At 46.7% G+C, this 22488-nt stretch overlaps 1 protein-coding gene across 1 annotated transcript in view; it reads right to left on the bottom strand.

Moving 5' to 3' along the window:
* LOC126537465 (paired box protein Pax-6-like) overlaps positions 1-9321 on the bottom strand; it is an 89780-nt gene extending 80459 nt beyond the window's left edge. Inside the window, exon 1 of the mRNA XM_050184473.3 lies at positions 9054-9321. Coding sequence (XP_050040430.1) covers positions 9054-9081 — 28 coding nt within the window. The 5' untranslated portion in view covers positions 9082-9321. The remainder of the gene's footprint in view (positions 1-9053) is intronic.
* Positions 9322-22488: the final 13167 nt, after the last annotated feature.

Below are 22488 nucleotides of genomic sequence, written 5' to 3'. Positions count from 1 at the left end.
CATACATAAATACACGTGCGAACTACACAAAGAATGAAAAAGCAACGATATTCCACAAAATACAAAGATAAGGTAGATAAGGTATACAATATAACACTAAACAACGCAGAATAAAATGAACAAGAACCGGGGCACATGACAGACAAAGCAAAAACGTGAAATATTTGGGAACAAACAAGTGTATACAATTTTTTTGTCTAGTTACTGTCAGTTTAACATAAAGAGAATAGGGACTAAATATTATAAGTCGTTATCATATTATATCTCTTGTGATAAGCTCCAGCTGTGAAACAAACAGGGATAAAGCGTTTGCCGCTGTTAATGACGAGTTAAGTTCATTCCATTCTCTGATTACCCGAGGAAAGAATGAGTACCTGAATGCGTAATTAGGAAAGGAATACTCGGTTAGCGTATGCTCGTGTTGATGCCGTGCTATTCTATATTACAAATATGAAATGTACTGGGTGATATCAATTTTATACTGACGGTGCAGAATTTGAAACAGGAATTTTAGTCGACCTTGTTTTGCTCTCATCGATAATGTGTTGAGGCCTGAGGAAGCTAGGAGACGTGAAGGTGAGTCCGTATAGAACGATATTTGCTATGAATGAACCTTGGGGCTTTTCCTTGTACGGCTTCAAGTTTAGCTATGTTAGTTGCTGTGTAAGGAAACCAAATTGTGTTAGCGTATTCTAAAATAGGTCTCACAAATGTCTTGTAGGCCAGAAGCTTAATGTTCGTTGGAGCGATCTCTAGGCGTCTTTTTAGATAAAATAGCTTTCACAGTGCAGTAGTTGTAATGTTAGGTATGTGTGTTTCCGAATTGAGGTTTGATGTCAGCGTTATCCCTAAATATTTCTGTTGCTTAACTATCGAAAGAGGCGTGTCATTAAAAATATATGTGAAATGAGAGGGTCGCTTTTTTCCTGTTACTGTCATTGCCACTGATTTATTGACGTTAATAGACATTTGCCACTGGGAGCACCACTCGGCTAGCGTATTAAGTGAATCAGAAAGATCGAGAAGGTCGTTAGGGCTGTTAATTTCTTTATATATCACGCAATCATCCGCGAAGAGGTTTGATTTAGCACGCTATATTATTGGTTATATCGTTAATAAAGATAAGAAATAACAGCGGCCCGAGTACCGAGCCTTGTGGTACTCCAGATGTGACAGGAACGACATCAGATTGCATATGGTCAAACATAACAAATTGTGAGCGGTGTGTTAGAAAAGCTGTTATTGAAGCAGGAACTTCTCCCTTCCCGATGGCTTGCTCCACTTTTGCAATTAGCTTAGTGTGACTCACGTAATCAAAAGCTTTAGATCAGTCAAGTAAAATCATGTCAATTTGAGAACGATTATTAATACTAAGAGCAAGGTCATGAACTACCTCTGTTAGTTGAGTGGTGGTTGATAAGCCAGATCGAAAACCGTGCTCGTGAGGTGATATGTTTTCGCGTTCTAGAAACACTGCCATGTGTTTTAGACGGTGTGTTCTAGTATTTTGCATGAAGTGCTGGTGAGAGATATCGGTCTGAAATTGGCAACATTATTTTTGTCTCCTTTCTTGTGGATCTGTATTATTTTAGCCTTTTTCCAGTCGTGTGGTAGATTAGTAGTTGCTAGTGACTTACCAGATATCTACTGCACCACTCAACATATTTTTTTACGAATTCGTTTGGAATTTCGTCAGGGCCATTTGCTTTTTTTAGGGTCAATGTTGAAGAGAAGATTGTGGATTCCGGCGTCCGTATACAAGGGATCAAGCACTGAGGTACAGGATGGTGGAAGAGGGGGAAGTGTACTATTGTCTTCCGTGAAGACTGACTTGAAGAAATCGTTATATTTATTTACCGTTGCACTTTTTTTCTTCTTCTGTTAGTTTGGTTGTTATCTGATCGGTACTGCGCAGATGTTTCCAGAATCTTTGTGGGTTATTTTTTAGCAAGCTAGCAAGAGTGACAGTGTAGTAGTATTGTTTCGAATCTTTTAGTTTTTGCTTGAAATGCATAACTGCAGATTTTAACTTCAAGGTTGTAGATGGTTTTGGGTTATTCTTGTTTGCCTTACGAAGCCGATTTTCGCGCCGTTTAGCATGGATGACTTCGCGTGTGCTCCATGGATTCTTAAGGTGCTGTTTTTTTTCTTTTGCATTGGAATATAATTAGTTGTACAGTGCAGGACAATGTTCTTAAAATGTCGCCACAATGCATCTACATCAGTAGATTCCTGAGATGCTTTTTCCAAAAAGGAATCGAATTCATGCGACAGATAAGTTAGTATGCTGGCGTCATCTGCTTTATGAAAGTTAAAAAAAACGTTTTACTGTAGACAGGGTAGTAATACAATGATCAAGCTGGAATGTGCACATAGGTATACTGTGATCAGATGTCCCTTCAATAATGTCCATTTGTACTTGACTCGTAGAAAAATGGTTACTAAGAAATATGAGGTCGAGGATATTTTTCGTTGAGCCTTGAACGCGAGTAGGACGAGTGACAAGTTGATGTAGGTTAAAATTTAGCATTAAGTCTATTAGCACTTCTGAGGCTTCTGCTGTGTGATGTATTGTGGGCCATTCTATGTCAGCAAGGTAAAAGTCGCCCGCAAGAATAATCCTGGATTGCTGGACATGACGCTGCATATATTTTTGAATTGCTGAAAGGCTTGCACCGTCAGAGGAAGGGCTCCGATAAACGCAAGCGGTTACAATTGACGTCCCGTCGCACAAAAGTTTGCAGAAAATGGCTTCAGCGTTGTCCACCTCGGGAAGAAGGACAACGATGTACAAAAATATATATAAAGAGAGAGAGAGAGAGAGAAATATATATAGTAACGCTAAATTAATTTACCTCTAAATCGTCACTGGCTTTTTCCTTCCTAAAGCCTGCCGTGAATCCACCCTGTGGCGGTAGTGTTTACACGAAGGTAATTGCCGCAAAAAAATTTCGCAACCACTGCGGAGAAATATCGCTAATGCTTCGAAGATACAAAATAGTATAGTATATGTATATATAGCTCGCAATTCATTGGAATTAAGCATTTAATGAGCACTATAGAATACGCTGTAGAAGCGTGAGAAGCATGAGCGTCTTTTCTGTCTGTGTCTGTTTTTTCATCGGCAATCCAGCGCTCTTCTACCTTCAAAATATGGGATAAGCACGCGCCCTGGCTTCAGAATAAATATATCTAAATAGTCTGTACAAAGTGCGATTCAAGGCATGTAACCTCCAGACCTGCGGCTTAAATCCCTCCGTTGACGAATGCCAATAGACTTTTTGCAATTAACCCTTTTGTAAGTTTATATATACGAAGAACTATAGGCCATAGAAATATCTATTTTACCGACTTTTGACTAAAGATTATGCGGAGACGATATGCGGTCAAAACTCTAAGTCTATATACAAGGCAGAAAACTGTAGTCAAGGTATAGCGGTTATCTGTGAAGGCTATATTCGGACTCAATTTTTTAATGAAGGCATGGGCCGATTCAGGCTATCTTCAGTCACGAAGGTAAGGAAAATCTGTGCAAATACCTTAGCCAAACTTTCCCTTTCGTACATAGAGCTTCTTCAAGTAGCATTTGCAGGTGAGCAACGCACAAGGCGAGGTAAACGGGAATGGAACGCAAGGTCCGTCGACCTTATTTTAACGGGGCATTAAAGAAAAAAATAGGTTTAGTCGCACTCGTAAATTAGTCATCTGCAGTTACGAGCAATGCACTGTTGCGTTGCCGAACTTGCCCGGGTGTCAGTTTTACTTAATGCACTCCTACCGTGGGAGCAGGCTTGGTAGACTGTAAACTGATTTACACCTTGAAGGGTCCTCAAGGGTGCAAATTAAGGGTGTGCGTTATAGACAGAAAGCACCCTTGAGGGTGTAAATCAGTGTAAATGTAACGCAGAGAAGACGCAGGAATCAGATATACGTGGCGACGCCGTCTTAAAGTTCCCCCGCCCGAACCGGCGATGAGGTCATTGATTGTGACGACATGCGCTCAGGGCTTTATCAGTAAAAACAGACTGCAATGTGCATTAAAATAGCCAAATCTGTAACTTAGTGAGCTTCAATATATTTTGCTGAGCCACGACTGTCTAAATACTACAATAATACTTTGAAATGCGCGATACGTCACACTGACGTACCGGCACATGTATGGGGATTCTGTGCAAAATTAAAGAATATACATGTTTCAGCTTCGACCTTTCATTTCTCTCCTTTATTAATCAAGGTATTATCGCGAAATTATTTTAAAAATCATGTTATGATAGAATACAGTATTAGTCTGAGCATATTTATGGTTTCTCTCTGGTTTCCCTTTAAATCTCGTCTGCCCTGTATATAAACTCCGCGGCGCCAGCATGAGTTATGTTATGCACGTTTTTTTCTGCATAAAACGTTTGAAGGCAATCGGGCAATGAAGTTATAACCATGTGCTTTTTGTCGATGTGGATGACTATCAACAGACTTTCTCCAAAGCAACCCACCAGAAAGTCTCGGGACAAATACCCGGACCGTGGAGGAAGAGGAGTTCCTGTCGAATTTTGTCGTTACATGCGATATTCAGACAACTCCGCATGAAGAGAAAACAAACGACTTGAAAATCTCTATACACCATATTTAGAGTATACCGAAAAGCACGCTTATATAAGAATGTTGCACAGTGTGTAAGAAGAGCATCTTCAACGAAGAAATATAAAATTTGAGGCCACCGATTTTACTTTATCCCTCAACGCGAAAGAACGCGCGGCGAGTAAGGCGATCAAGAAGGGCGAGTGCGTGCCTTATAATCCCAGAGAGAAAGACGCGACAACGAATCTCAGTGAACCCGCCATGGTTGCTCAGGGGCTATGGTGTTGGGCTGCTGAGCACAAGGTCGCGGGATCGAATCCCGACCACGGCAGCCGCATTTCGATGAGGGCGATATGCAAAAACACCCGTGTATGCTTAAATTTAGGTATACGTTAAAGAACCACAGGCGATCAAAATTAATCCAGAGTCCCCAACTACGGCGCGCTTCACAATCAGATCGTTGATTTGGCACTTAATACTCATAACTTCTTTCTTTTTATTTTAATCCCAGTGAAAGGTGTATGGTGCACCGATTGCCTTTATTAGCTCGCATTATCGAGTTCATAAGAAGCATTTCTTGCTTACAGGCAGTACATATTCGTGTTCACATAAACGACCAAGGGTATAACTTCACGGCGATAATGTCGCACTTCTCTCATGCATTGTTATTGCTCTGCATTATATAGCGGTGTTCCCATACATGTCGCTGTCGCAGTAGCTTCCCATTAATTATATCATCACCATGTCGCCATGACGACGACAAAACGTAACGTATATATTAATGTATGAAGGAAGAAAAAAGAAGCGGATTATGGCCTCCTATACTGTTGTTAACCACGCGCGATGCCCGGCACGTCACTTATGCTGTGCTCAGAGTTATTTGAAAGTTCAAAATTTTGATTTAAGCACGCCAAACTTAAAGCGGATAACGTATATTAGTGCTCGAGACCCGCTGAAGCAAGTACTCCCCCCCCCCCCCCCCCATCCCCATCTCCACTGCCGCATGTAGTTCATCAAATCCGTTAAAGTTATAATGAATTACTATATACTAATTAGGGTTTTACTTAAATAACATATAGTATTTTCCCCCGTACAAATGTACTTTTTATAGTGGGAAAGAAAGCGAACGAGTTCTAATTTTCCTTTACTTGGAATTGTGTTCGGGCATCACAGGGTTAAAGGAAAAATCGACCCCCTCGGTTCGCCTGCGTCTTCTGTATAGCACGAAGTTAAAGAGGCATCACGATCGTGGAACATTAAAGCAAGCCACTGATGCAAAAGACATTTTTTTTTTATTTGAAGCTGACACGCAGTTGCAACCACAGGCGCTGACTTATGCTGGCAATTTGAGGTCACGGCTTTGTCTATATATCGCGACTACAGTGGATGCTCCACACGAAATAGTGATAGAGACGGAAATGAAAGAAACTGACATCGGGCGTATACATATACTGTAATTTTGGGCAATCACGTCTGGTTTCAATGAATGAGAAAGAAGTGGTTAATTATGACGCCTCTCACGATTCAGAGACACAACTAGTGCATGCGCTAAGCTGTATATATATAGGAATTCATTCGTATACTTTTGCGTATATGCATGCTTTGAAAGGGCTATCAAAGAAAATTACCTTCTCTTCGTCTTTCTTTTGTTTTATTCTCTGCTGGATGGCATGTACGTACGTTCCATATTTCTGTTACTCTATCTACGTAATTTCGTCACAAACTGCATGCTCGCACAGCGTATACTCCATGGCTACAAGATACAGCATTCGAAAACAATATCACCGTTCCCATCCTGGAAAGTCAGACTGCCACAATTGAAACGTGTTCGTTTGAATGACGTACGTACGCTTATATATATGGTGGTTACATCGTCGAAGTCAAGCACGTGTTCGTTGTCGATTTATTATTGCTTACATGGCAAACACAGCGCGTTCCACAGCACTATATGGTTTTGGTATATGTGCATGTAGTCACGGCTCATCTGAAAGTCATGGCTTTCATAGATTACGAAGAGGCATTTGATTCAGTAGAGATACCAACAGTCATAGAGGCATTACGTAATCAAGGAGTACAGGCCGCTTACGTAAATATCTTGGAAGATATCTACAGAGATGCAGCTACCTTAATTCAAAGTAGGAAGATATATCTATAAAGAAAGGGGTCAGACAAGGAGACACAATCTCTCCAATGCTATTCACTGCGTGCCTAGAAGAAGTATTCAAGCTATTAAACTGGGAAGGCTTATAGGAGTAAGAATTGACGGCAAATATCTCAGCAACCTTCGGTTTGCAGATGGCATTTTTCTGTTCAGCAACGTTGGATACGAGTTACAACAAATGATTGAGGACCTTAACTGAGAGCGTGTAAGCGTGGAGTTGAAGACTAATATGCAGAAGACAAAGATAATCTTGAAAAGCCGGGCAAGGGAACAAGAGCTAAGGATCGCCAGTCAGCCTCTGGAGTCTGTGTAGGAGTGCGTTTACCTAGGTCAATTAATCACAGGGAACCCTGACCATGAGAAGGAAATTCATAGAAGAATAAAAAAAATGGGTTGAAGCGCATATAGGCAGACATTGTCAGCTCCTGAATGGAAGCTTACCATTATCATTCAAAAGGAAAGTGTACATGCAATCAGTGTATTTTACCGGTGCTGACAAATGGAGCAGAAACTTGGAGACTGACAAAGAAGCTTGAGAACAAGTTAAGGACCGCGCAAAGAGCGATGGAACGCAGAATGCTATAGGCATAATATTAAGAGACAGAAAGAGAGCGGTTTGGATCAGAGAGCAAACGGGTATAGCCGACATTCTAATCGACATAAAGAGAAAAAAAAATGGAGCTGGCCAGGTCATGTAATGCGCAAGTTAGATAACCGTTGAACCATTAGTGTTACAGAGTGGATCCCAAGAGAAGGGAAGTGCAGTCGAGGACGGCAGAAGACTATAGGATGGGGCGATGAAATTAGGAAATTCGCGGGTTGGAATCAGTTGGCGCAGGACAGGGGTAATTGAGATCGCAGGGAGAGGCCTTCGTCCTGCAGTGGAAGTAAATTCGTCTGGTGCTGCTGCTGATGATGATGACGGCTCTTCTCGAAATGCGCGTTTAGACTAAACATTCAAATCGATGCGCCGTCTTTGGTACAGCGAACGCTATAAACATAGGATACGTATATACAGGACAAAGAGGTATACGTGTGTAATCTTGTTTACATGCGCTAATAGAACGCGACCATACGAAACTAACGTTCACTCTACAGGAGTATCGGACCCAACAATGAAAGGCATAAACAATCCGAAATGTGACAGCACATCTAAACTCGGACTCGGAAGGGCGTCGCCTGCGAGTGTTTCGGGGAGATCTATACGTTAGCGTGCAGCTGTACTCGTAACATAACATACTATAGGATAGAAAAACAGCGAAATATGTACAGTATAGCTCGCAATGCGTGCTGGTTCGAAGTGTGCCAGACGTGTCAATTGACAGAGGGCTTCTGCTTTACATATTCATCGCATAAGATGTCCGGAGCGTCAACTCGAGCGAGCATACGAACCTGTCAAGCAGGCGTGGCACTGCGTCAGCGGTGAAAAGCCAATTATTGTTTGCAGTTTACGTTACGTAGCACAAGTGTATTCCGTGTAATGTTCGCACATGACACAAGAAAATAAGTGAAGCAGCAAAAACATAGACCGGGTACGATTTGTTTCCGCGACGGACGCAGCAGTGCGTGAGTAGTACCGAGCCGTCAACGCATTACGAAATAGTTCATTGTTTCACCGCTCCTAAATACGCAGATTACCGGAAGTGCTTCACTGAAGCGTTAAGGCAACAAAGAAAAAACAACAATGTGTTCGGCCGGGTGCTGATCGGAAATAGATAACTGATCCGTACTGCGAATTGATTTCGGCTGTGAAGAAAAGTAAAAATGAAAACTGTATCACAATCACACAGAGCAAAGCCCACGCACACACAGCGGGTTTCGTAGTCGAAACGACAATCGTAACGAACTTCGAGCGTATACCATCGCGTTTTTCGATTCCTGCCTCGGTGTAATATGGCTCCGTGAGCTCATTAGGGAAACTTCCATCACAGTCAGTCGCCATTTCGGGGAATTTGCCATATTGTAACTATGTATAGCAACGCAAATAGATCGTTTGTTGAATCCCTAACGTATTATTCGCCGCCTATAGCTCAGCTGCATAGATTCCAACCATCGGTAAACCTGCGCTCTCGCCTTTCGGCGAACGCGTCGAACCCACGTGCTCCCTTCTCCGCGGTGAAGCCAAGGCGTCGGCCGAACGCGAAACCGGCGTCGTTGACGGAGCGCGTGCTATCGTTCTCCCCGCGCGCTCGGCCAGTGAAAACAGTCGTTTATAGACAGTAGTCACGTGAGCGCCAGCCCGTACGCTCCGGTTGTGCGTAGTATCCGTGTTCGTCCGTTTTCCGACGGTCGTGGTCGACGAGCTCGAGACACTCACCGTCCGTGTGGCAGTCCCAGTGTCGCATGGCGGCCGGGCCGGGGGTTGCAGGGGCCGAACGCGCCCGCCGAACGACGCACGCTCCCGGTCGTGACACACGCACACACACACGCGCGCTTTTCGGGCCGCTTTCCTCTCAGCGTCTCCGCTTGGCTGCCATCTTGAAACGCAGCCGCCGCCGCCGCCGGCCGTGCGCTCGACGACGCGGCTCTCTGGTCGCAGTTGTCCCCTCCTCACCCCCTCTTTCCTTCCTCCGGCGGCAACTCTGTGCCCCCCTACACATTTGCGCCGTCCTTACGACAACCGCCTGGGCACCCCCCTCCTCCTCCTTACGCAGTGCGAACGAGAGGGAGGGACATTGGGGGGGCCAACAGATGCAGACCCAACAACGTCGGGACCTGCGAGGCCTCCGTGGAAGCTGAAAAGCCCCCCCACCTCCCCCAGCGCCTCCGCTGCAGGCACCGCCCCTCTTTATCAATGACCACGCCCTCAAATTTTTCTAGGCCCCGCCCGACGCGGCGGCGGCAACGCCCTTCTGGTTACCTGGGGACCGGCCCCATTTCTCTCTTTTTCATCCGCGGATGAGAGAGGGAAGGAGGGGGTCTGGCGAGTTGAGGATGCACGAGGGAGAGCAGTAGGAAGATAGAGAGAGAGTGCACGGGAGCTAGTCGCTCCTGCGACCGGCGCGGCGCCAGCTGGCGTTCGCGTGCCGCCGAGCCGGTTCCTCCGCACGCAAGGCGGCCACTGCGGCCCGGCTGTCTGCTGCTGCTGCCCGGCTGGCTGGTCGGCTTGCTCGCGCGCGTTGAGTCGTGTAAACAATGACGGGCGCGCTGCTGGCTGCGCCGGTGACGACGGCGACACTTCCGTTCCGGATAGATTGGTTTCTTTAACGGATGGAATCCATAAATGGGTGGAGGGGCGGTTGTGGGCGGAGGGGGAGGGGGGCGGACGGCGATTTTTGAAGAGCGGAGTGGAGGGTAGCGAAGGTTAAGCGCTAAATGTTGGCCACGTCAAGGGGAGAGAGTGCAGTGAACTGCTCACGCGGGATCAGAGAGAGAGTGAGGAGGCGGAAAAAGAGAGGCTTCTGAGGAAGGCGTATAGCCTTTCCCGCGAGTCCACGTGCGTCCCGTGTTATATGGACGCACGGTGTGGGGCGTTAGTGTTGAATTTGTTCCGCGAGGCAAGGATACGAAGCCGTTAAACGAGGCTTACCTCACACTCCTACCCGTCAAAGCAGGGGGTGGATGGGGGGGGGGGGGGGCGCTTACAAAACGATATGGGAAGCGTTGCGGAGGAAGGTGGGGTGTCACGTGATGCGTGAGGCGCGCGCGTGCGCGCGTCGACGTCAAACCGTTGCGCAACAAACGCTGTTCGGCAGAGATTGAGCGGGCGGCTCGTTGCAGCAGCAGCAGCGAACATCGGTGACAAAAACGAAAGCCATGAAACGCACGCACGCGCATGTGCCACCGGGTGTGCTCACCGTGTGGTACGGGCAACGTAACATGCGCACCCGGAGTGGCGCGCTCCGTGCCAGCCTCCCCTTCTGCCGACTTGATGGCGCGTTAAGGTTTAGTGACATTTTTCTCGAGAACCAATTAGATGCAGGATATTGGAGCCGCACCCAACCCGGAGCTAAACATCGTGCGTTATGGTTGGCCCCCAGCTGTTCAGTTCATATGCAAGATTAGCCAGAGCCTGGTCTTGTTATAAGATTTTCCTTCTGTCAAAAAGGGACGTTTGTATTCAAGTTCACCCTCGAGTGGTCTCCGATGTATATCTGTGTTGCAATGTGTTTCATTCAGACAGCTCGATAATTCGAGCACCTTGAGCCATCTCTGTCAGAAGCCCCAAGGCCACCCGGCACGTAGCAGGAACAGTTTTATATCAGTGCGGTCCCTAATCTATGCATAAATTATGACGATTTGAACCTGAAAGACGAACTGACCACCTCAATTTGCTTGTTTATGTGCGCGCACCATGAAGCAATTATGTCCCATTGAAGTACCGACAGTTGTTATACATATGAAAGATAACTATACATCATGCTCGACTTAATTATATAGTGGTCACTTCGGTAGGTACCTTTAATATTTTGATGCAGATGCTTATTGAACTAGTTGGTTGCTATATATTTGTGAAACATCTTACCAGCGTCATACTTGCAGTAAATTATACGCATACGTTTGCTTTGTAGAATGCTTTCGGACATGATAGCCCAGTGTCAAGCAGATGTATGCAGTCGTAGTCCAATATTTATATAGCGTCTGTACTCATGCATGCTATAACAGTCATAACGTACGGTCAAGCCGTACGGTCAAGCTTGCATGAGAATCCACGGCCACCGAAATGTTCCGTTGTCGGACTGTATATGTCTTTGGAGCGCGCGGTTGTTCCTGACTCAAACATCCTGGCGAGCCGGAGATCTACAAATTTCACCATGCCACCGATAACGCGAACCACCTCTTGGTGCATATATAAGACTGCTTGCTTACGGATAAAGAAAGAGACAGCCGTTAGTGAACAGCGCACACAGTGGGGTTCAGGCAAAGAATGATCTTAAGCATGGCCTGAGTTGAGAGTATATGTAAAAGGGTATACATATATAGCTGTAGAGCTGCTTAGCGCTGTCATTGACTTGGGTCTGCTCAGTCTGTGTGATTTTTTTTTTCTCAGTGATGTCTGTGTAAGGAGGTATACAGGAAACTATATACTTCGGGGGACTAAGCTGACAGCTCTCGCTTGTCGTCCCATGTATACAGGTGCACGATTATTTTGTTGGTGTTTGCGCCGGCTTATGTGTGCCGGCAGCCGTTCCCACAAGAAGCGCCTCGATGACAATCCGGTCTAATTCTGGCATGCGTACATAACGCATCTTTTCTGTGAATTTTCAAACAGTGTCTCGACAAGCATGCCTGAAACACAAAGCTATATACATCATGATTATAAATCCATACTCAATATCTTCCAGACAAAGAAATTAATTTTTTTGGCCCCATACTTTCGTGCCTAGAGAATGATTTTAATCTGAATAGCAATATTGCCATTGTCAGAATAGTTTTCTTCCTGGCTATTTATACCTATGCCATAAAAATTGCGGCAGAACCCATCTCACGATCACTGTCGACGGTAATGCGCTAGCACTGAATCGATATAGCAACCCAACGTATATTGACACCGTCGGAACGAGTCATGTATGAGGCGTGTACTGCAATGGAATTCCTCTTTTGCTCTTCATTAAGAACACTCGGCGCCATCTGGCGTCGCCGCCGCGAAGCCTGCGCTTGGCCTCCGAAATGGATGGCTCGCCGCGGTGCGTGCGAACGCTGAGAAACGCCTCATGTGGCAACCGGACTCCTCTCTCGCGCTTCGGATGGATGGATGTTATGAGCGTCCCCTTTTTGGTCTTTTTGGACGCGCTGCGCCATCTAGCGGCCATGCCGAGAAGTCTGCACGTGGCCCCCCGAGAAGCGAAGCGTGACGCGTCGGTGCCTGCGAACGCTGAGAATTGTTCCCTATATCTTCCCGCAAATTCAGCGGCACATACTCAGTGAAGTTGGCGAGAGCTTCATTGAAGAGCGGCACATACCATAGTGCATTTGAGGCGTTTATGGCGCAACTCTCTAAAGTGTTGGCGTGAATTCATTGAAAGGCGGCACAAAGCCACTGCATTTGTGGCTCAGCCTACTATAAAAAGCGTCGGGTTCCTGTCCCCGAAGAACCCTTGTGACGTGGTCTCGATTCCACCTAGCATCAAATAAATTTGTGTTCTTTTTTTCCTCATTGTAGAGCGCGGCACACACCTACTGGCACAAACCCAGTGACCCAAGTTCGCATCAAATATATTCATTGGAGAGCAGCACCGACCGAGTGGCAGATATATGCAGTATTCCGAGTCGGCGTCAAAGAGTTTCTCCGAACAGCGGCACCTATACCCAGACTAGCATCAATAGTGACCCATGTCAGCATGAAAGAGGTTCGTTGAAGAGCGGCACGTATATGTGTACACGTTGCCACATATTCAGTGTCCCAAGTTGGTGCGGGGGGTTGGTTCCGAACTATATTCCCCTCGGCACAGCATCCCGATGCGCTGCCAATTCAACTACACGTATACCCAAGCTGCAGTGACCTAGGCGGAAAAGCGGTTAGGTAGAAACATATATACATTAATAGATGCAAACATACCCCGAAAAGTGCGTGAAGTATCCCAAGAATGCTAACGCATTAAAAAATGTAAACCAATCCCGAAGATTGTGCATACTAAAAAATGTGGGCAGATCTAAAAGGTATATACATATATATATATATATATATATATATATATATATATATATATATATATATATATATATATATATATATATATATATATATATGTCGCCCGTTTCTTCAGTTGGACTCTATGCCGTGGAGGTGGTCTTGCCTGCACGACAAGGACTCTCACGTAAATACTCCTGCACGTGGTTTCGCGGCTCCGTGAAGCCGCCTGGCCGACGCCGCGCAACCAAAACCATGCATGTCGACCGAGTACCGGCCGCCCCTTGTTCACTTGCACTCTCACGTGAACACGCCCGTGGTCTGCCATCTGCAGGAAGCCGCCCGGCCGAGGCCGCGCATCGCGCTCTCCCCTATATAGTATACGCCTCAGAAAGTAAAACTCAGAAAGTTGTAGAGAACGGTTGTGCATTTATTTGCTATATGCCGAGTCTGCGAACTCCCTTCTTCGCGCAGTCGCCGCTCGTGTCGTGCAAGTGCGCGTGTATTTGTACGCGTATAGCGGGCGCCCGGTTCATTCTGGCATATTCGCGGCCAGTGTCACCGATAAGTCTTATCGATTAGGCAGCGTTAGCAGCCGTCCTTGTATGGTTATCGTAGTTACTTTATTACTGTTACCTTTTTTTACCAGACGGGAACTGACAGCACGCCTCTGTTCATATCAGTGCATGACGCGGTATATACAAGAACTTTCCTCCCCGGTAGACGGCGTCTGTCAGGAAGGTCTGTAAGGCAGAGAAATCTAGGAGAACTTCAGAATGGCTTCGGAATAGGTAGGCGTTTGGATGATAACTTATTTGTTCTTACTCAGTGTATTGAAATATCAAGAGTAGAAATGCGCTATGTGTGGCCTTTTTAGACATTACAGGAGCGTATCACAACGTAGACAGCAACATTTTGTGGGATAGTCTGGAAGAGGAAGGCTTAGGCGACGATTGTCTACAGCGTTTATGAGAGATTTACCTATAAAATACCATTTGCGTTGAATGGGAAGGGATGCGGAGTGAGGAGAAAGTTGATATCAACAAGGGACTGAGGCAGAGGTGCCCTTTATCCTCACTGCTGTTTTTGATGTACATGGTGAGGATGGAGAGGGCGCTAGAAAGAAGTAATATCGGGGTTAATCTCTGATACAAACAGGCGGGTACAGTAGTAGAGCGGCAGCTTCCAGGTTTATTTTATGCGGATGACATTGTGTTGCTAGCTAACAAGCAAAGTGATTTGCAACGTCTGGCTAATTTCTGTGGACAGGAAGGCTAGAATTTAGGTTTGAACTTTAGTGTTAGAAAATCAGGTGTTATGGTATTCAATGAAAACAGTGAACATACAGTGGCAATACAGGACCAGGAAATACCTCGGGTAAGAGAATATAAATACCTTGGTATATTGATAAACGAAGGCAATAGATATATGGAAACACAGAAAAAACAATAACATTGAACGGGAAGAGAAATGCAGCCTTAATGAAGCCCAGAGCCCTATGGGGATACAATAGGTACGAAGTGCTCCGAGGTATGTGGAAAGGTGTAATGGTTCCAGGACTTACTTTTGGAAATGTGGTTGTTTGCTTTAAATCAGGCGTACAATCAGTACTCGATGGCAACCAAACGTCAGTGGGACGTCTAGCATTGGGCGCTTACGGGAAGACTACAAATGAAGCTGTGCAGGGTGATATGGGCTGGACAAGTTTTGAAGTGAGGGAAGCTCATAGTAAAATTGATTATGAAGAATGACTGAGGAATATGGAAGAAAGGAAATGGTCTGGGAGAGCGTTGAGGTATTTGTACAGAAAAAAAAAAAACATTAATTCACAGTGGAGGAAAAGAACTAGGAAGCTTACCAGCAAGCATGCGGCCTGTAGTGTGAGCAACACAGCAACAAAGAACGTCAAACGGAAAGTCAGAGAGGCTGAAATAATGTCATGGGTGGCGGCAGAGGAAAAGAAACCTGCCATGAGTAACTACTTAAGATGGAAAAACGAAATCAGGGAAAAAACAATTTATAACTCAAAGGGAAGCTCATTAGTTTTCGAAGCGAGATCAGGATGCCTTAGAACGCGCTCCTATAAAGCGAGATATAAGAACGAAAAAGAAGCGTGCGCTTGCTGCCGTAAAGCTAGGGAAACGAAGGGGCATGCTTTATTAGAATGTGAGGATATGCCCAGTGGTCAATTTGGCCCTTGGGTTCAGCGAGAGCAGGGGGAAAGTAAACATGTCCACAATAGAGATTAGTAAGAGGTGGTTTGAAGAATGGTCGAAGTAGGGAAACGACCAAAAACACAACGACGTACAAAAACAAAGTTACCGATAGGGGGTCAGAAAATTTGGGTCTGGTAATTCATCGTGCGTTTTTTTTTTTTTTTACCTAAATAGGACATTAGGCAGTATAATAGCAAGAGCTTGGTAGCGCAACCCACCGCCCCGTTCATCCATGTAAGTTTCCGGACAAAGGTGATCAGGCTGCAGCTGATGATGATTCACTGGCATCCCCTTTGAAAGGGGGCAGTAACATATAGTCACCTAGCCTGCTTGAGTTAATCAGGTATGCTACGCATGCTTTCTGTTCTAGCCTTTTTGTGTACATCTCCTTAATCTTTTTTTTTCTTCTCTTCCTAAAAACTTCTCCATCTTCCTTGTACCGCTACCTATGACTGCAACGGATCTGGTCGTATCAATCTCTTCGTGTCACCGCGTCAACCGGTCTACTGACCGGTCGATGCTTCCGTCCACTTTAAATCCAAGCGCTTCCGAAAGTTGTACGTTACTTACGGGTCTCACTGGGCGAATACCTTCGCATACCATTAGCTGTGCTGAGTGGTCACCGAATTTTCGCTGCAGCCGACGCATTCCTCATCTTGTTGCGAATTATTTGCTCCAGTATTTTTTATCCTTATGCAACCAGCTCGAGCCTCAAATAGCAAGGCACTTCCCTTTGTGTTATCGTACAGATTCTCTCTTACAATTTTTTTCTTTCCATTCTTGTAAATCTTCATGGTCTTTCTTGTTGGCATTCTTGCGTTCAGTTCATCACTGTCTCTGTTTCTCTCACTTTCTTTTTGATGACTCCTGTTTGTCTAGTTACACTTTCGATTACCCTGTATTTGGTTGCCAACTTTCTTGATTTCTTGTCCACTCTTTGTCCACGCTTTCCACGTACGTGTATACTCGTGCACCTTAGCGCACCCATTTATTTTCATCTATAGGTTCCCGGGTCTTCCTTCAAGACTAATTTTGTTCTGTGCTTCTCTCACTTAAAGAAGAGGCCCTATACCCATGTCGCCCTGCACTGCCTCATTCGTGGTTATACCGCGGGCTCCCAGCGCCAACCGACCTATACGATCTTTGGTTGACTTCCAAACTCGACAAGACATCCGATTTTAAGCACAGAATGGCATTTGCGAATGTTAGCGCTGGCACCATTTCTCCTTTCCAGATTCCACGCCCCACCTCATATTTATACTGGCCTCAAAGTGCGCCATCTTTCATTATTGCGGCATTCCACTTCCCCTTTATTTTCAGGTTATCTTGGTGGATGCTTGCGTAAGTCTTTCCTTCGTTTATGTATACGCCAAGATATTTATATTGCTTGACTATGGCTATGACTTGAGGTTGAATTGAAACCAAGTAATTACTTTTCTCTTCCTTAAAGGTCTTAATTCTCGATTTCTCTGCGCTAAACTTAAGGCCTAGATTTTTTTTGCTGCATTGCCACTTATATTCGCAAGTCTCGGTAAATCTCTCGCGTTGCCCGCTAGTAGCACTATGCCGTTCGCATACATCACACCGGGGAACTTCTGTTGCACTATTTGTCCATTACTCATGTAAGATAAATCAAACCCTAATATACTGTTTCCCAGTCGTCTCCAGTCGTCTTTCTATGACCTTAACGTGAAGCGTGAACAATGGAGACAGAGGACACCCTTGCTTCAGTCCTTGGTGAATTTCCACCGCTTCCTTACGTTTTCGGCCTTCTCAGACAACTTGTGCTGGCTTGTCTCTGTATACCTCCCTCAGAAGCTCCACGAAATCAGCATCTGTGCCTTCGTGCTTGAGAAAATTCCTTAACAATTTCCTGTCCACATCGCAGGCTCTCTTAATGCCTAGAAGTGTCATCCATAAAAGTTTATTCTGAGCTACTGAAATCTGTATGTACTGAATTAGCACAGAGATATCATCCTCTAAGCGCCTACCTGGTCTGAACCCCTTCTGTAGTTCCCCCAGTGCATCATCTTCTCCACTCACTTCGACAATTCAAATTTTTATGACTTGCACTGCCATTCTATACATCACCCACGTTACCGTAACTGGCCTGTACGAGCTCGCCTTGTCCTTATCACCTTTTCCTTTGCAGATGAGCTTCGCCCTGCTCTCGCGCCATTCAATCAGAATTTTCTTCATTCTTATCACTTGCACTATGACATTAGTCAACAGCGCCGTGATCTTTGGACCGAGGCCACCGTCACGCACCGCGCAGTTTGGAGAGAGAGAGAGAGAGAGAAAGAGAGAGGAATGGAAGACAGGAAAGGCAGTTGAGGTTGACCAGACGCACGTCCGGTTTTCTACCCTGCACTAGGGGAAGGGGGCATGGGGATGAAGAGAGAGAGAGAGCACAGTTTCGCTCACAGTGGAAGGTTCGCACCGAGTCTACACACGGTTCCCAAGACCTGCCGTTTGGAGATTTCCATTAATGTAATAATAATAATAATAATAATAATAATAATAATAATAATAATAATAAGAAGAAGAAGAAGAAGAAGCAGAAGAAGAAGAAGAAGAATAAACAACTAAAGGCGATTGATATTATTTTTTGCCAGTTTCAGGTAGCCAAGTATTTTTTTCTTTCCTCATTTTCTTATCCTTACGACGCAATTTTTTTAGGCGTTGCGCAGACCTCAGTGGTCGCCCAGTTCATTTGCCCCGTTGGAAAGCAACGGGCACGGCGGGGTACTCTTCATCTATAGTAGCACGCAACCGTGGTCGTACAGTGGACGCCTTTACTGACTACACGCATTCAAAAAAGAAAGAGGGGAGGGGGGAGAATCGCAGAGAAAAAAGGAATGGTTGGCGAGAAAGCCAATTTCACAAGAGCTCGGTGCTTCAATTGAATGAGACCTGCAGAAATCGCAAACACGCCGGTCCCCTCGAAGCTGCTTCCGAAAGCCGCGCGGCGTCAAGGGCAATCTTGACTTTCACCGCGCAGGAACTCCTCGTTTCACCCTCTCCACCGCAGCACATTGCACTCGGCTGGACCCTTGCGGGCTGGCGCACAAGCGTACCACAGTCACCCAGACACTCTTAATTTCAACGAGCTGCGCATTCCCACTTGCACGAGTGGGAAAAGACGGGAGGGGGCAAACGAGAAATGAAGCGAACTCTTCGTTCTGAAAGCGAAAACGATCGAGACGAGAGTGGCCGACCAACAACGGGAGGAAACGTCGCGCAAGCCACTCGCGTTTCATGCTGTACGCTATACACGACGCCGCACTACTCTTATAAAACCAGCAGGGATCCCGCCTTGAAGAGCCTGTCTCCCGCTGCGAACCGTTACGACAGGAACCTCGGGTCCTAACCCGCCTGCCTCTATACGTGACATCAAAAGGGAGCCGATATAATAAGAAAGAAAAAAAAAAAACGCACGTGAGCAAATGCGAACACAAGGAGGAGCAGACAACCCCGGGGCCAGTCAGTCACACGGGGGCAGGGCCGGCGACGAGTTCCGTTGACGTCTCTGCCATAGCGGCTGCAACCATGTATGTATGTGTGTGTCGACCCGCGTACATAGCAGCGGCGCCCATGCCATTCCCTAGCCTCGCGCATTCACAAAACGGCAATGCCTGCTGCAGCCCTGTCCCACCGCGTACGCTCGTACCCACTGGGCCGTGCTCGAATTAATGGGGGCCGCCGCCGCAGTGGCATCGGCATCAGTAGCGGCAAAAGCGCCGCAGGTTGCTTTCTTTATCCTACCCCCCGACCTCCCGCAGCAGGCGGGCAGGCGCCTTCAATGGCCGACCGGAAGCCAGGACAGCGGGGCGCCATTGAGGCGTCAAGCATCAGCCGCGGGGGGTTTGAACAGGAGGGGCAGCCTCGCCGCAGCACTGGCGAGCGCTGCGGAGAAGCAGTGCTCCTACCTATCTCTGTCTCGCTTTTCTTCGTCCGCTCCTTCGGTACAATCTCCCTCCCGAGCGCGTGGTCTTTCTATACTCCCCCCCCCCCTCTTCCAACCTTCTTCCTCTCCAGCCCTCACTACTAGTGTCCGGCGTTCCGCTTGTAAACGCGTGCGTTTTTCGCGAACGTGTCTCTTTTATCGGCCCCCTCGCTGGCTCGTTCGCGACGTTGTCGTTCAATGCACCACCTCACGCGGCGGCGTTAACGAGATGCCAATTTGGCGTTCCCGCCGAGGTGCCCCGTTTCCCTCTTTCTTTCCTCGTTGACGGACAGCTCACCTTTCTTTTTTTTTTGTTTTTTGTGCACGACGCTGCCTCGCGCGTCGACGACGACGAGAGCGCAAGGCCCTGCCGGCGCTCTCGTCCATTGTGGTCTGTACGCGGCGAAGCACGTGCGTGAGAATGCGGCGTGTACCAGTTTAGACTCGCATCGTTGGACTCGCGCGCGCATTCAGCGCCAGTATATAGCACTCCATGCGAGCGCGTTGCGCAGCGTTGGGCAGCTCACTCACAATGACGCGCGCGCGCGCGCGCGCGTGTGCACACACGGTGCGACGACAAATATCGTTCCGCCAGTTCGAACACGAACCCTACCTCGGGCCACCCCCTCTCACCTCCCGCCTTGCGTGTTGTGCCTCAACGACTTTGTGGAGAGCGGGACGGAAATTTGTAGCGTTGGAAGTCGAAATGAAGTACGCGCCAGTAGACCTCTTCTTTTCCACCAAGCGTGATCCCCCTCCCCCTTTCTTTCCTTTCACCACTGATTCTATCTTCGCGGAGCCGTTTACGTTATCTGCGCGCTTTTGACGATGAATTGACTGGCGCGCAACTCTGCGCCACGTCTGGTGAGTGCATGCAGCGCTCTTTGTATGCACGTCGCGTGTTGTCGTTGCTTCGGGGGTCGAAACGGGTGACGGACAGGAGGAGAGCTCGCGTGACGTGACCAGAAGTCACAACTGTCGGTCGTGGCGCGGAATTCGTTTCGGGAATTCATGGTTTGTGCGCGGCACTGCAGTCCCTCGACCGTCCGCTGTATACTCACACATACTTCGGTATACAGAGGGATTCGTTATGTTGAAACGCCCCGTGTACGTATTGCATGGAATTTTCTTGCGTTTCGAGCGTGCGTATATGTATAACGGCGGTCCTGCGGCGGATCAAACGGATTTGGACGCCCCTCTTGAGTCAACTTGGGCGTGCAATTATCTGGCGACAGAGGTCGCTCGTGTCGCGGTAGATAGAGCGCACTCTTACGGGCAAGCCAGGCGAAACGCCGCGTGCGAGGACTCCGCGCAAGTTGCCCCTTCTGTTTCGGGTCGAAGGGAACGGCGGCCACTTGTGAACGGCCGCGGCGTGTCTTCTCCAAGGGAACGGCGGTTCAGTGCGAGGCTTTGTTCAGAGCGGAGCGCAGCCGCCGAGAAGAAAGCAGAGAGAAAAGCGGGGACAAAAGCTGATGTTCTTTAAAAGAGCTCTTGCTTGTTGATTTATTTATATGTTGTCTTTAGTTCTGCGGCTCTGTTATACGTGTGCGCACCATGGTCACTTCAAGAGAGACAGCGATGTCGGTGAAGAGTGCTGTTCGGCCCTCGTTCTCTGCGTTAAGCAAGAACGCCAATAATGAATCGCGGCGAAACAGAATATGGCCTGTTGTGTCAGCTTGCGCGCATCATAAATGTCCATGCATATATATGTAGATATAATAATGTACTAACCGCGACAGTATCTCCACAATTTTTTAAAGTTATCATCTGAGTTTTTTTAATCATTTCTGGCATCTGACTTTCCTTCATTTCGTGACCACACACACACACACACACACACACACACACACACACACACACACACACACACACACACACACACACACACACACACACACACACACACACACACACACACGCACACACGCACACACGCACGCACACACACACACACACACACACACACACACACACACACACACACACACACACACACACACACACACGCACGCACGCACGCACGCACGCACGCACACACACACACACACACACACACACACACACACACACATATATATATATATATATATACACACACACACAGGGTGTCCCAGCTAACTTGGACCAAGATTCTAGCAATATTCAAGAGCTCTACAGAAATCGTACCGACTGCATATATATATAGTAGCCGTGGTCGTATGTACTTACGGCTAGCATTTTTTTCATCACGAAGTATTACTTAATTAATTAAATTTAATTAGTGAACTCAAATCATCAATTACAAAGTTGTAGGGCACCTCAGATAACCTGCGAATCAAGCATTTGTTTAGTGCTCAGCTTTGCCTCGTCTGTATTTCCGAGAAAAAACAAAACCGCGCGAAACATCCAAAATACGAAATAGATAGGCGCTCGCGTGCCGCTGCTCAAGCGCTCCCAAGCGAATAGCCACGGAAACACGGCTTCACTAACGGCGGCAGCTCGATACAGGGCTTCACGCTATGTGATGGTCGCGGCATCAAGAGAACACGCGGCTGACGCGTTGATAAGCGTAGGGGAACCTTTTACGATGCGGCGATAAGAGAATGCAGCCGTATATCTTTCAATGGTTGCTTGTAGGCGCTTGAGTAGCGGCGTGCGAGTGCGCATCTATTTCGTCTTTCGTGTATTTCGCGCGCTTTTGTTTTTTCTTGGAAAAAAAACAACCAGGACCACTTCAGCACGAAATAGACGCTTGATTCGGAGGTTATTTAAGGTGCCCTACAACTTTGTAATTGATATGTTTGCTATTCAAGCAATAATAAAAAACGTTCACTAATTAAAAGTAATGAATTAATACTCCGTGACGAAAAAAATGCTGGCCGTAAGTACATACGACTACGGCTACTATGCAGTCGGTACGATTCCTCTAGAGCTCTTGGGTATTTTTAAAATCTTGGTCCAAGTTAGCTGGGACACCCTGTATATGTGCACTTCTTGCTTAACGCAAACTTGGCAGGCTCTCCAATAACTGTACGAACGG

Source organism: Dermacentor andersoni, chromosome 4, assembly GCF_023375885.2.
Source record: "Dermacentor andersoni chromosome 4, qqDerAnde1_hic_scaffold, whole genome shotgun sequence".
In the NCBI taxonomy this organism is placed as follows: domain Eukaryota; kingdom Metazoa; phylum Arthropoda; class Arachnida; order Ixodida; family Ixodidae; genus Dermacentor; species Dermacentor andersoni.
Note: the sequence above shows the minus strand (reverse complement) of the source record. Positions and strands in the feature narration are given on the sequence as shown.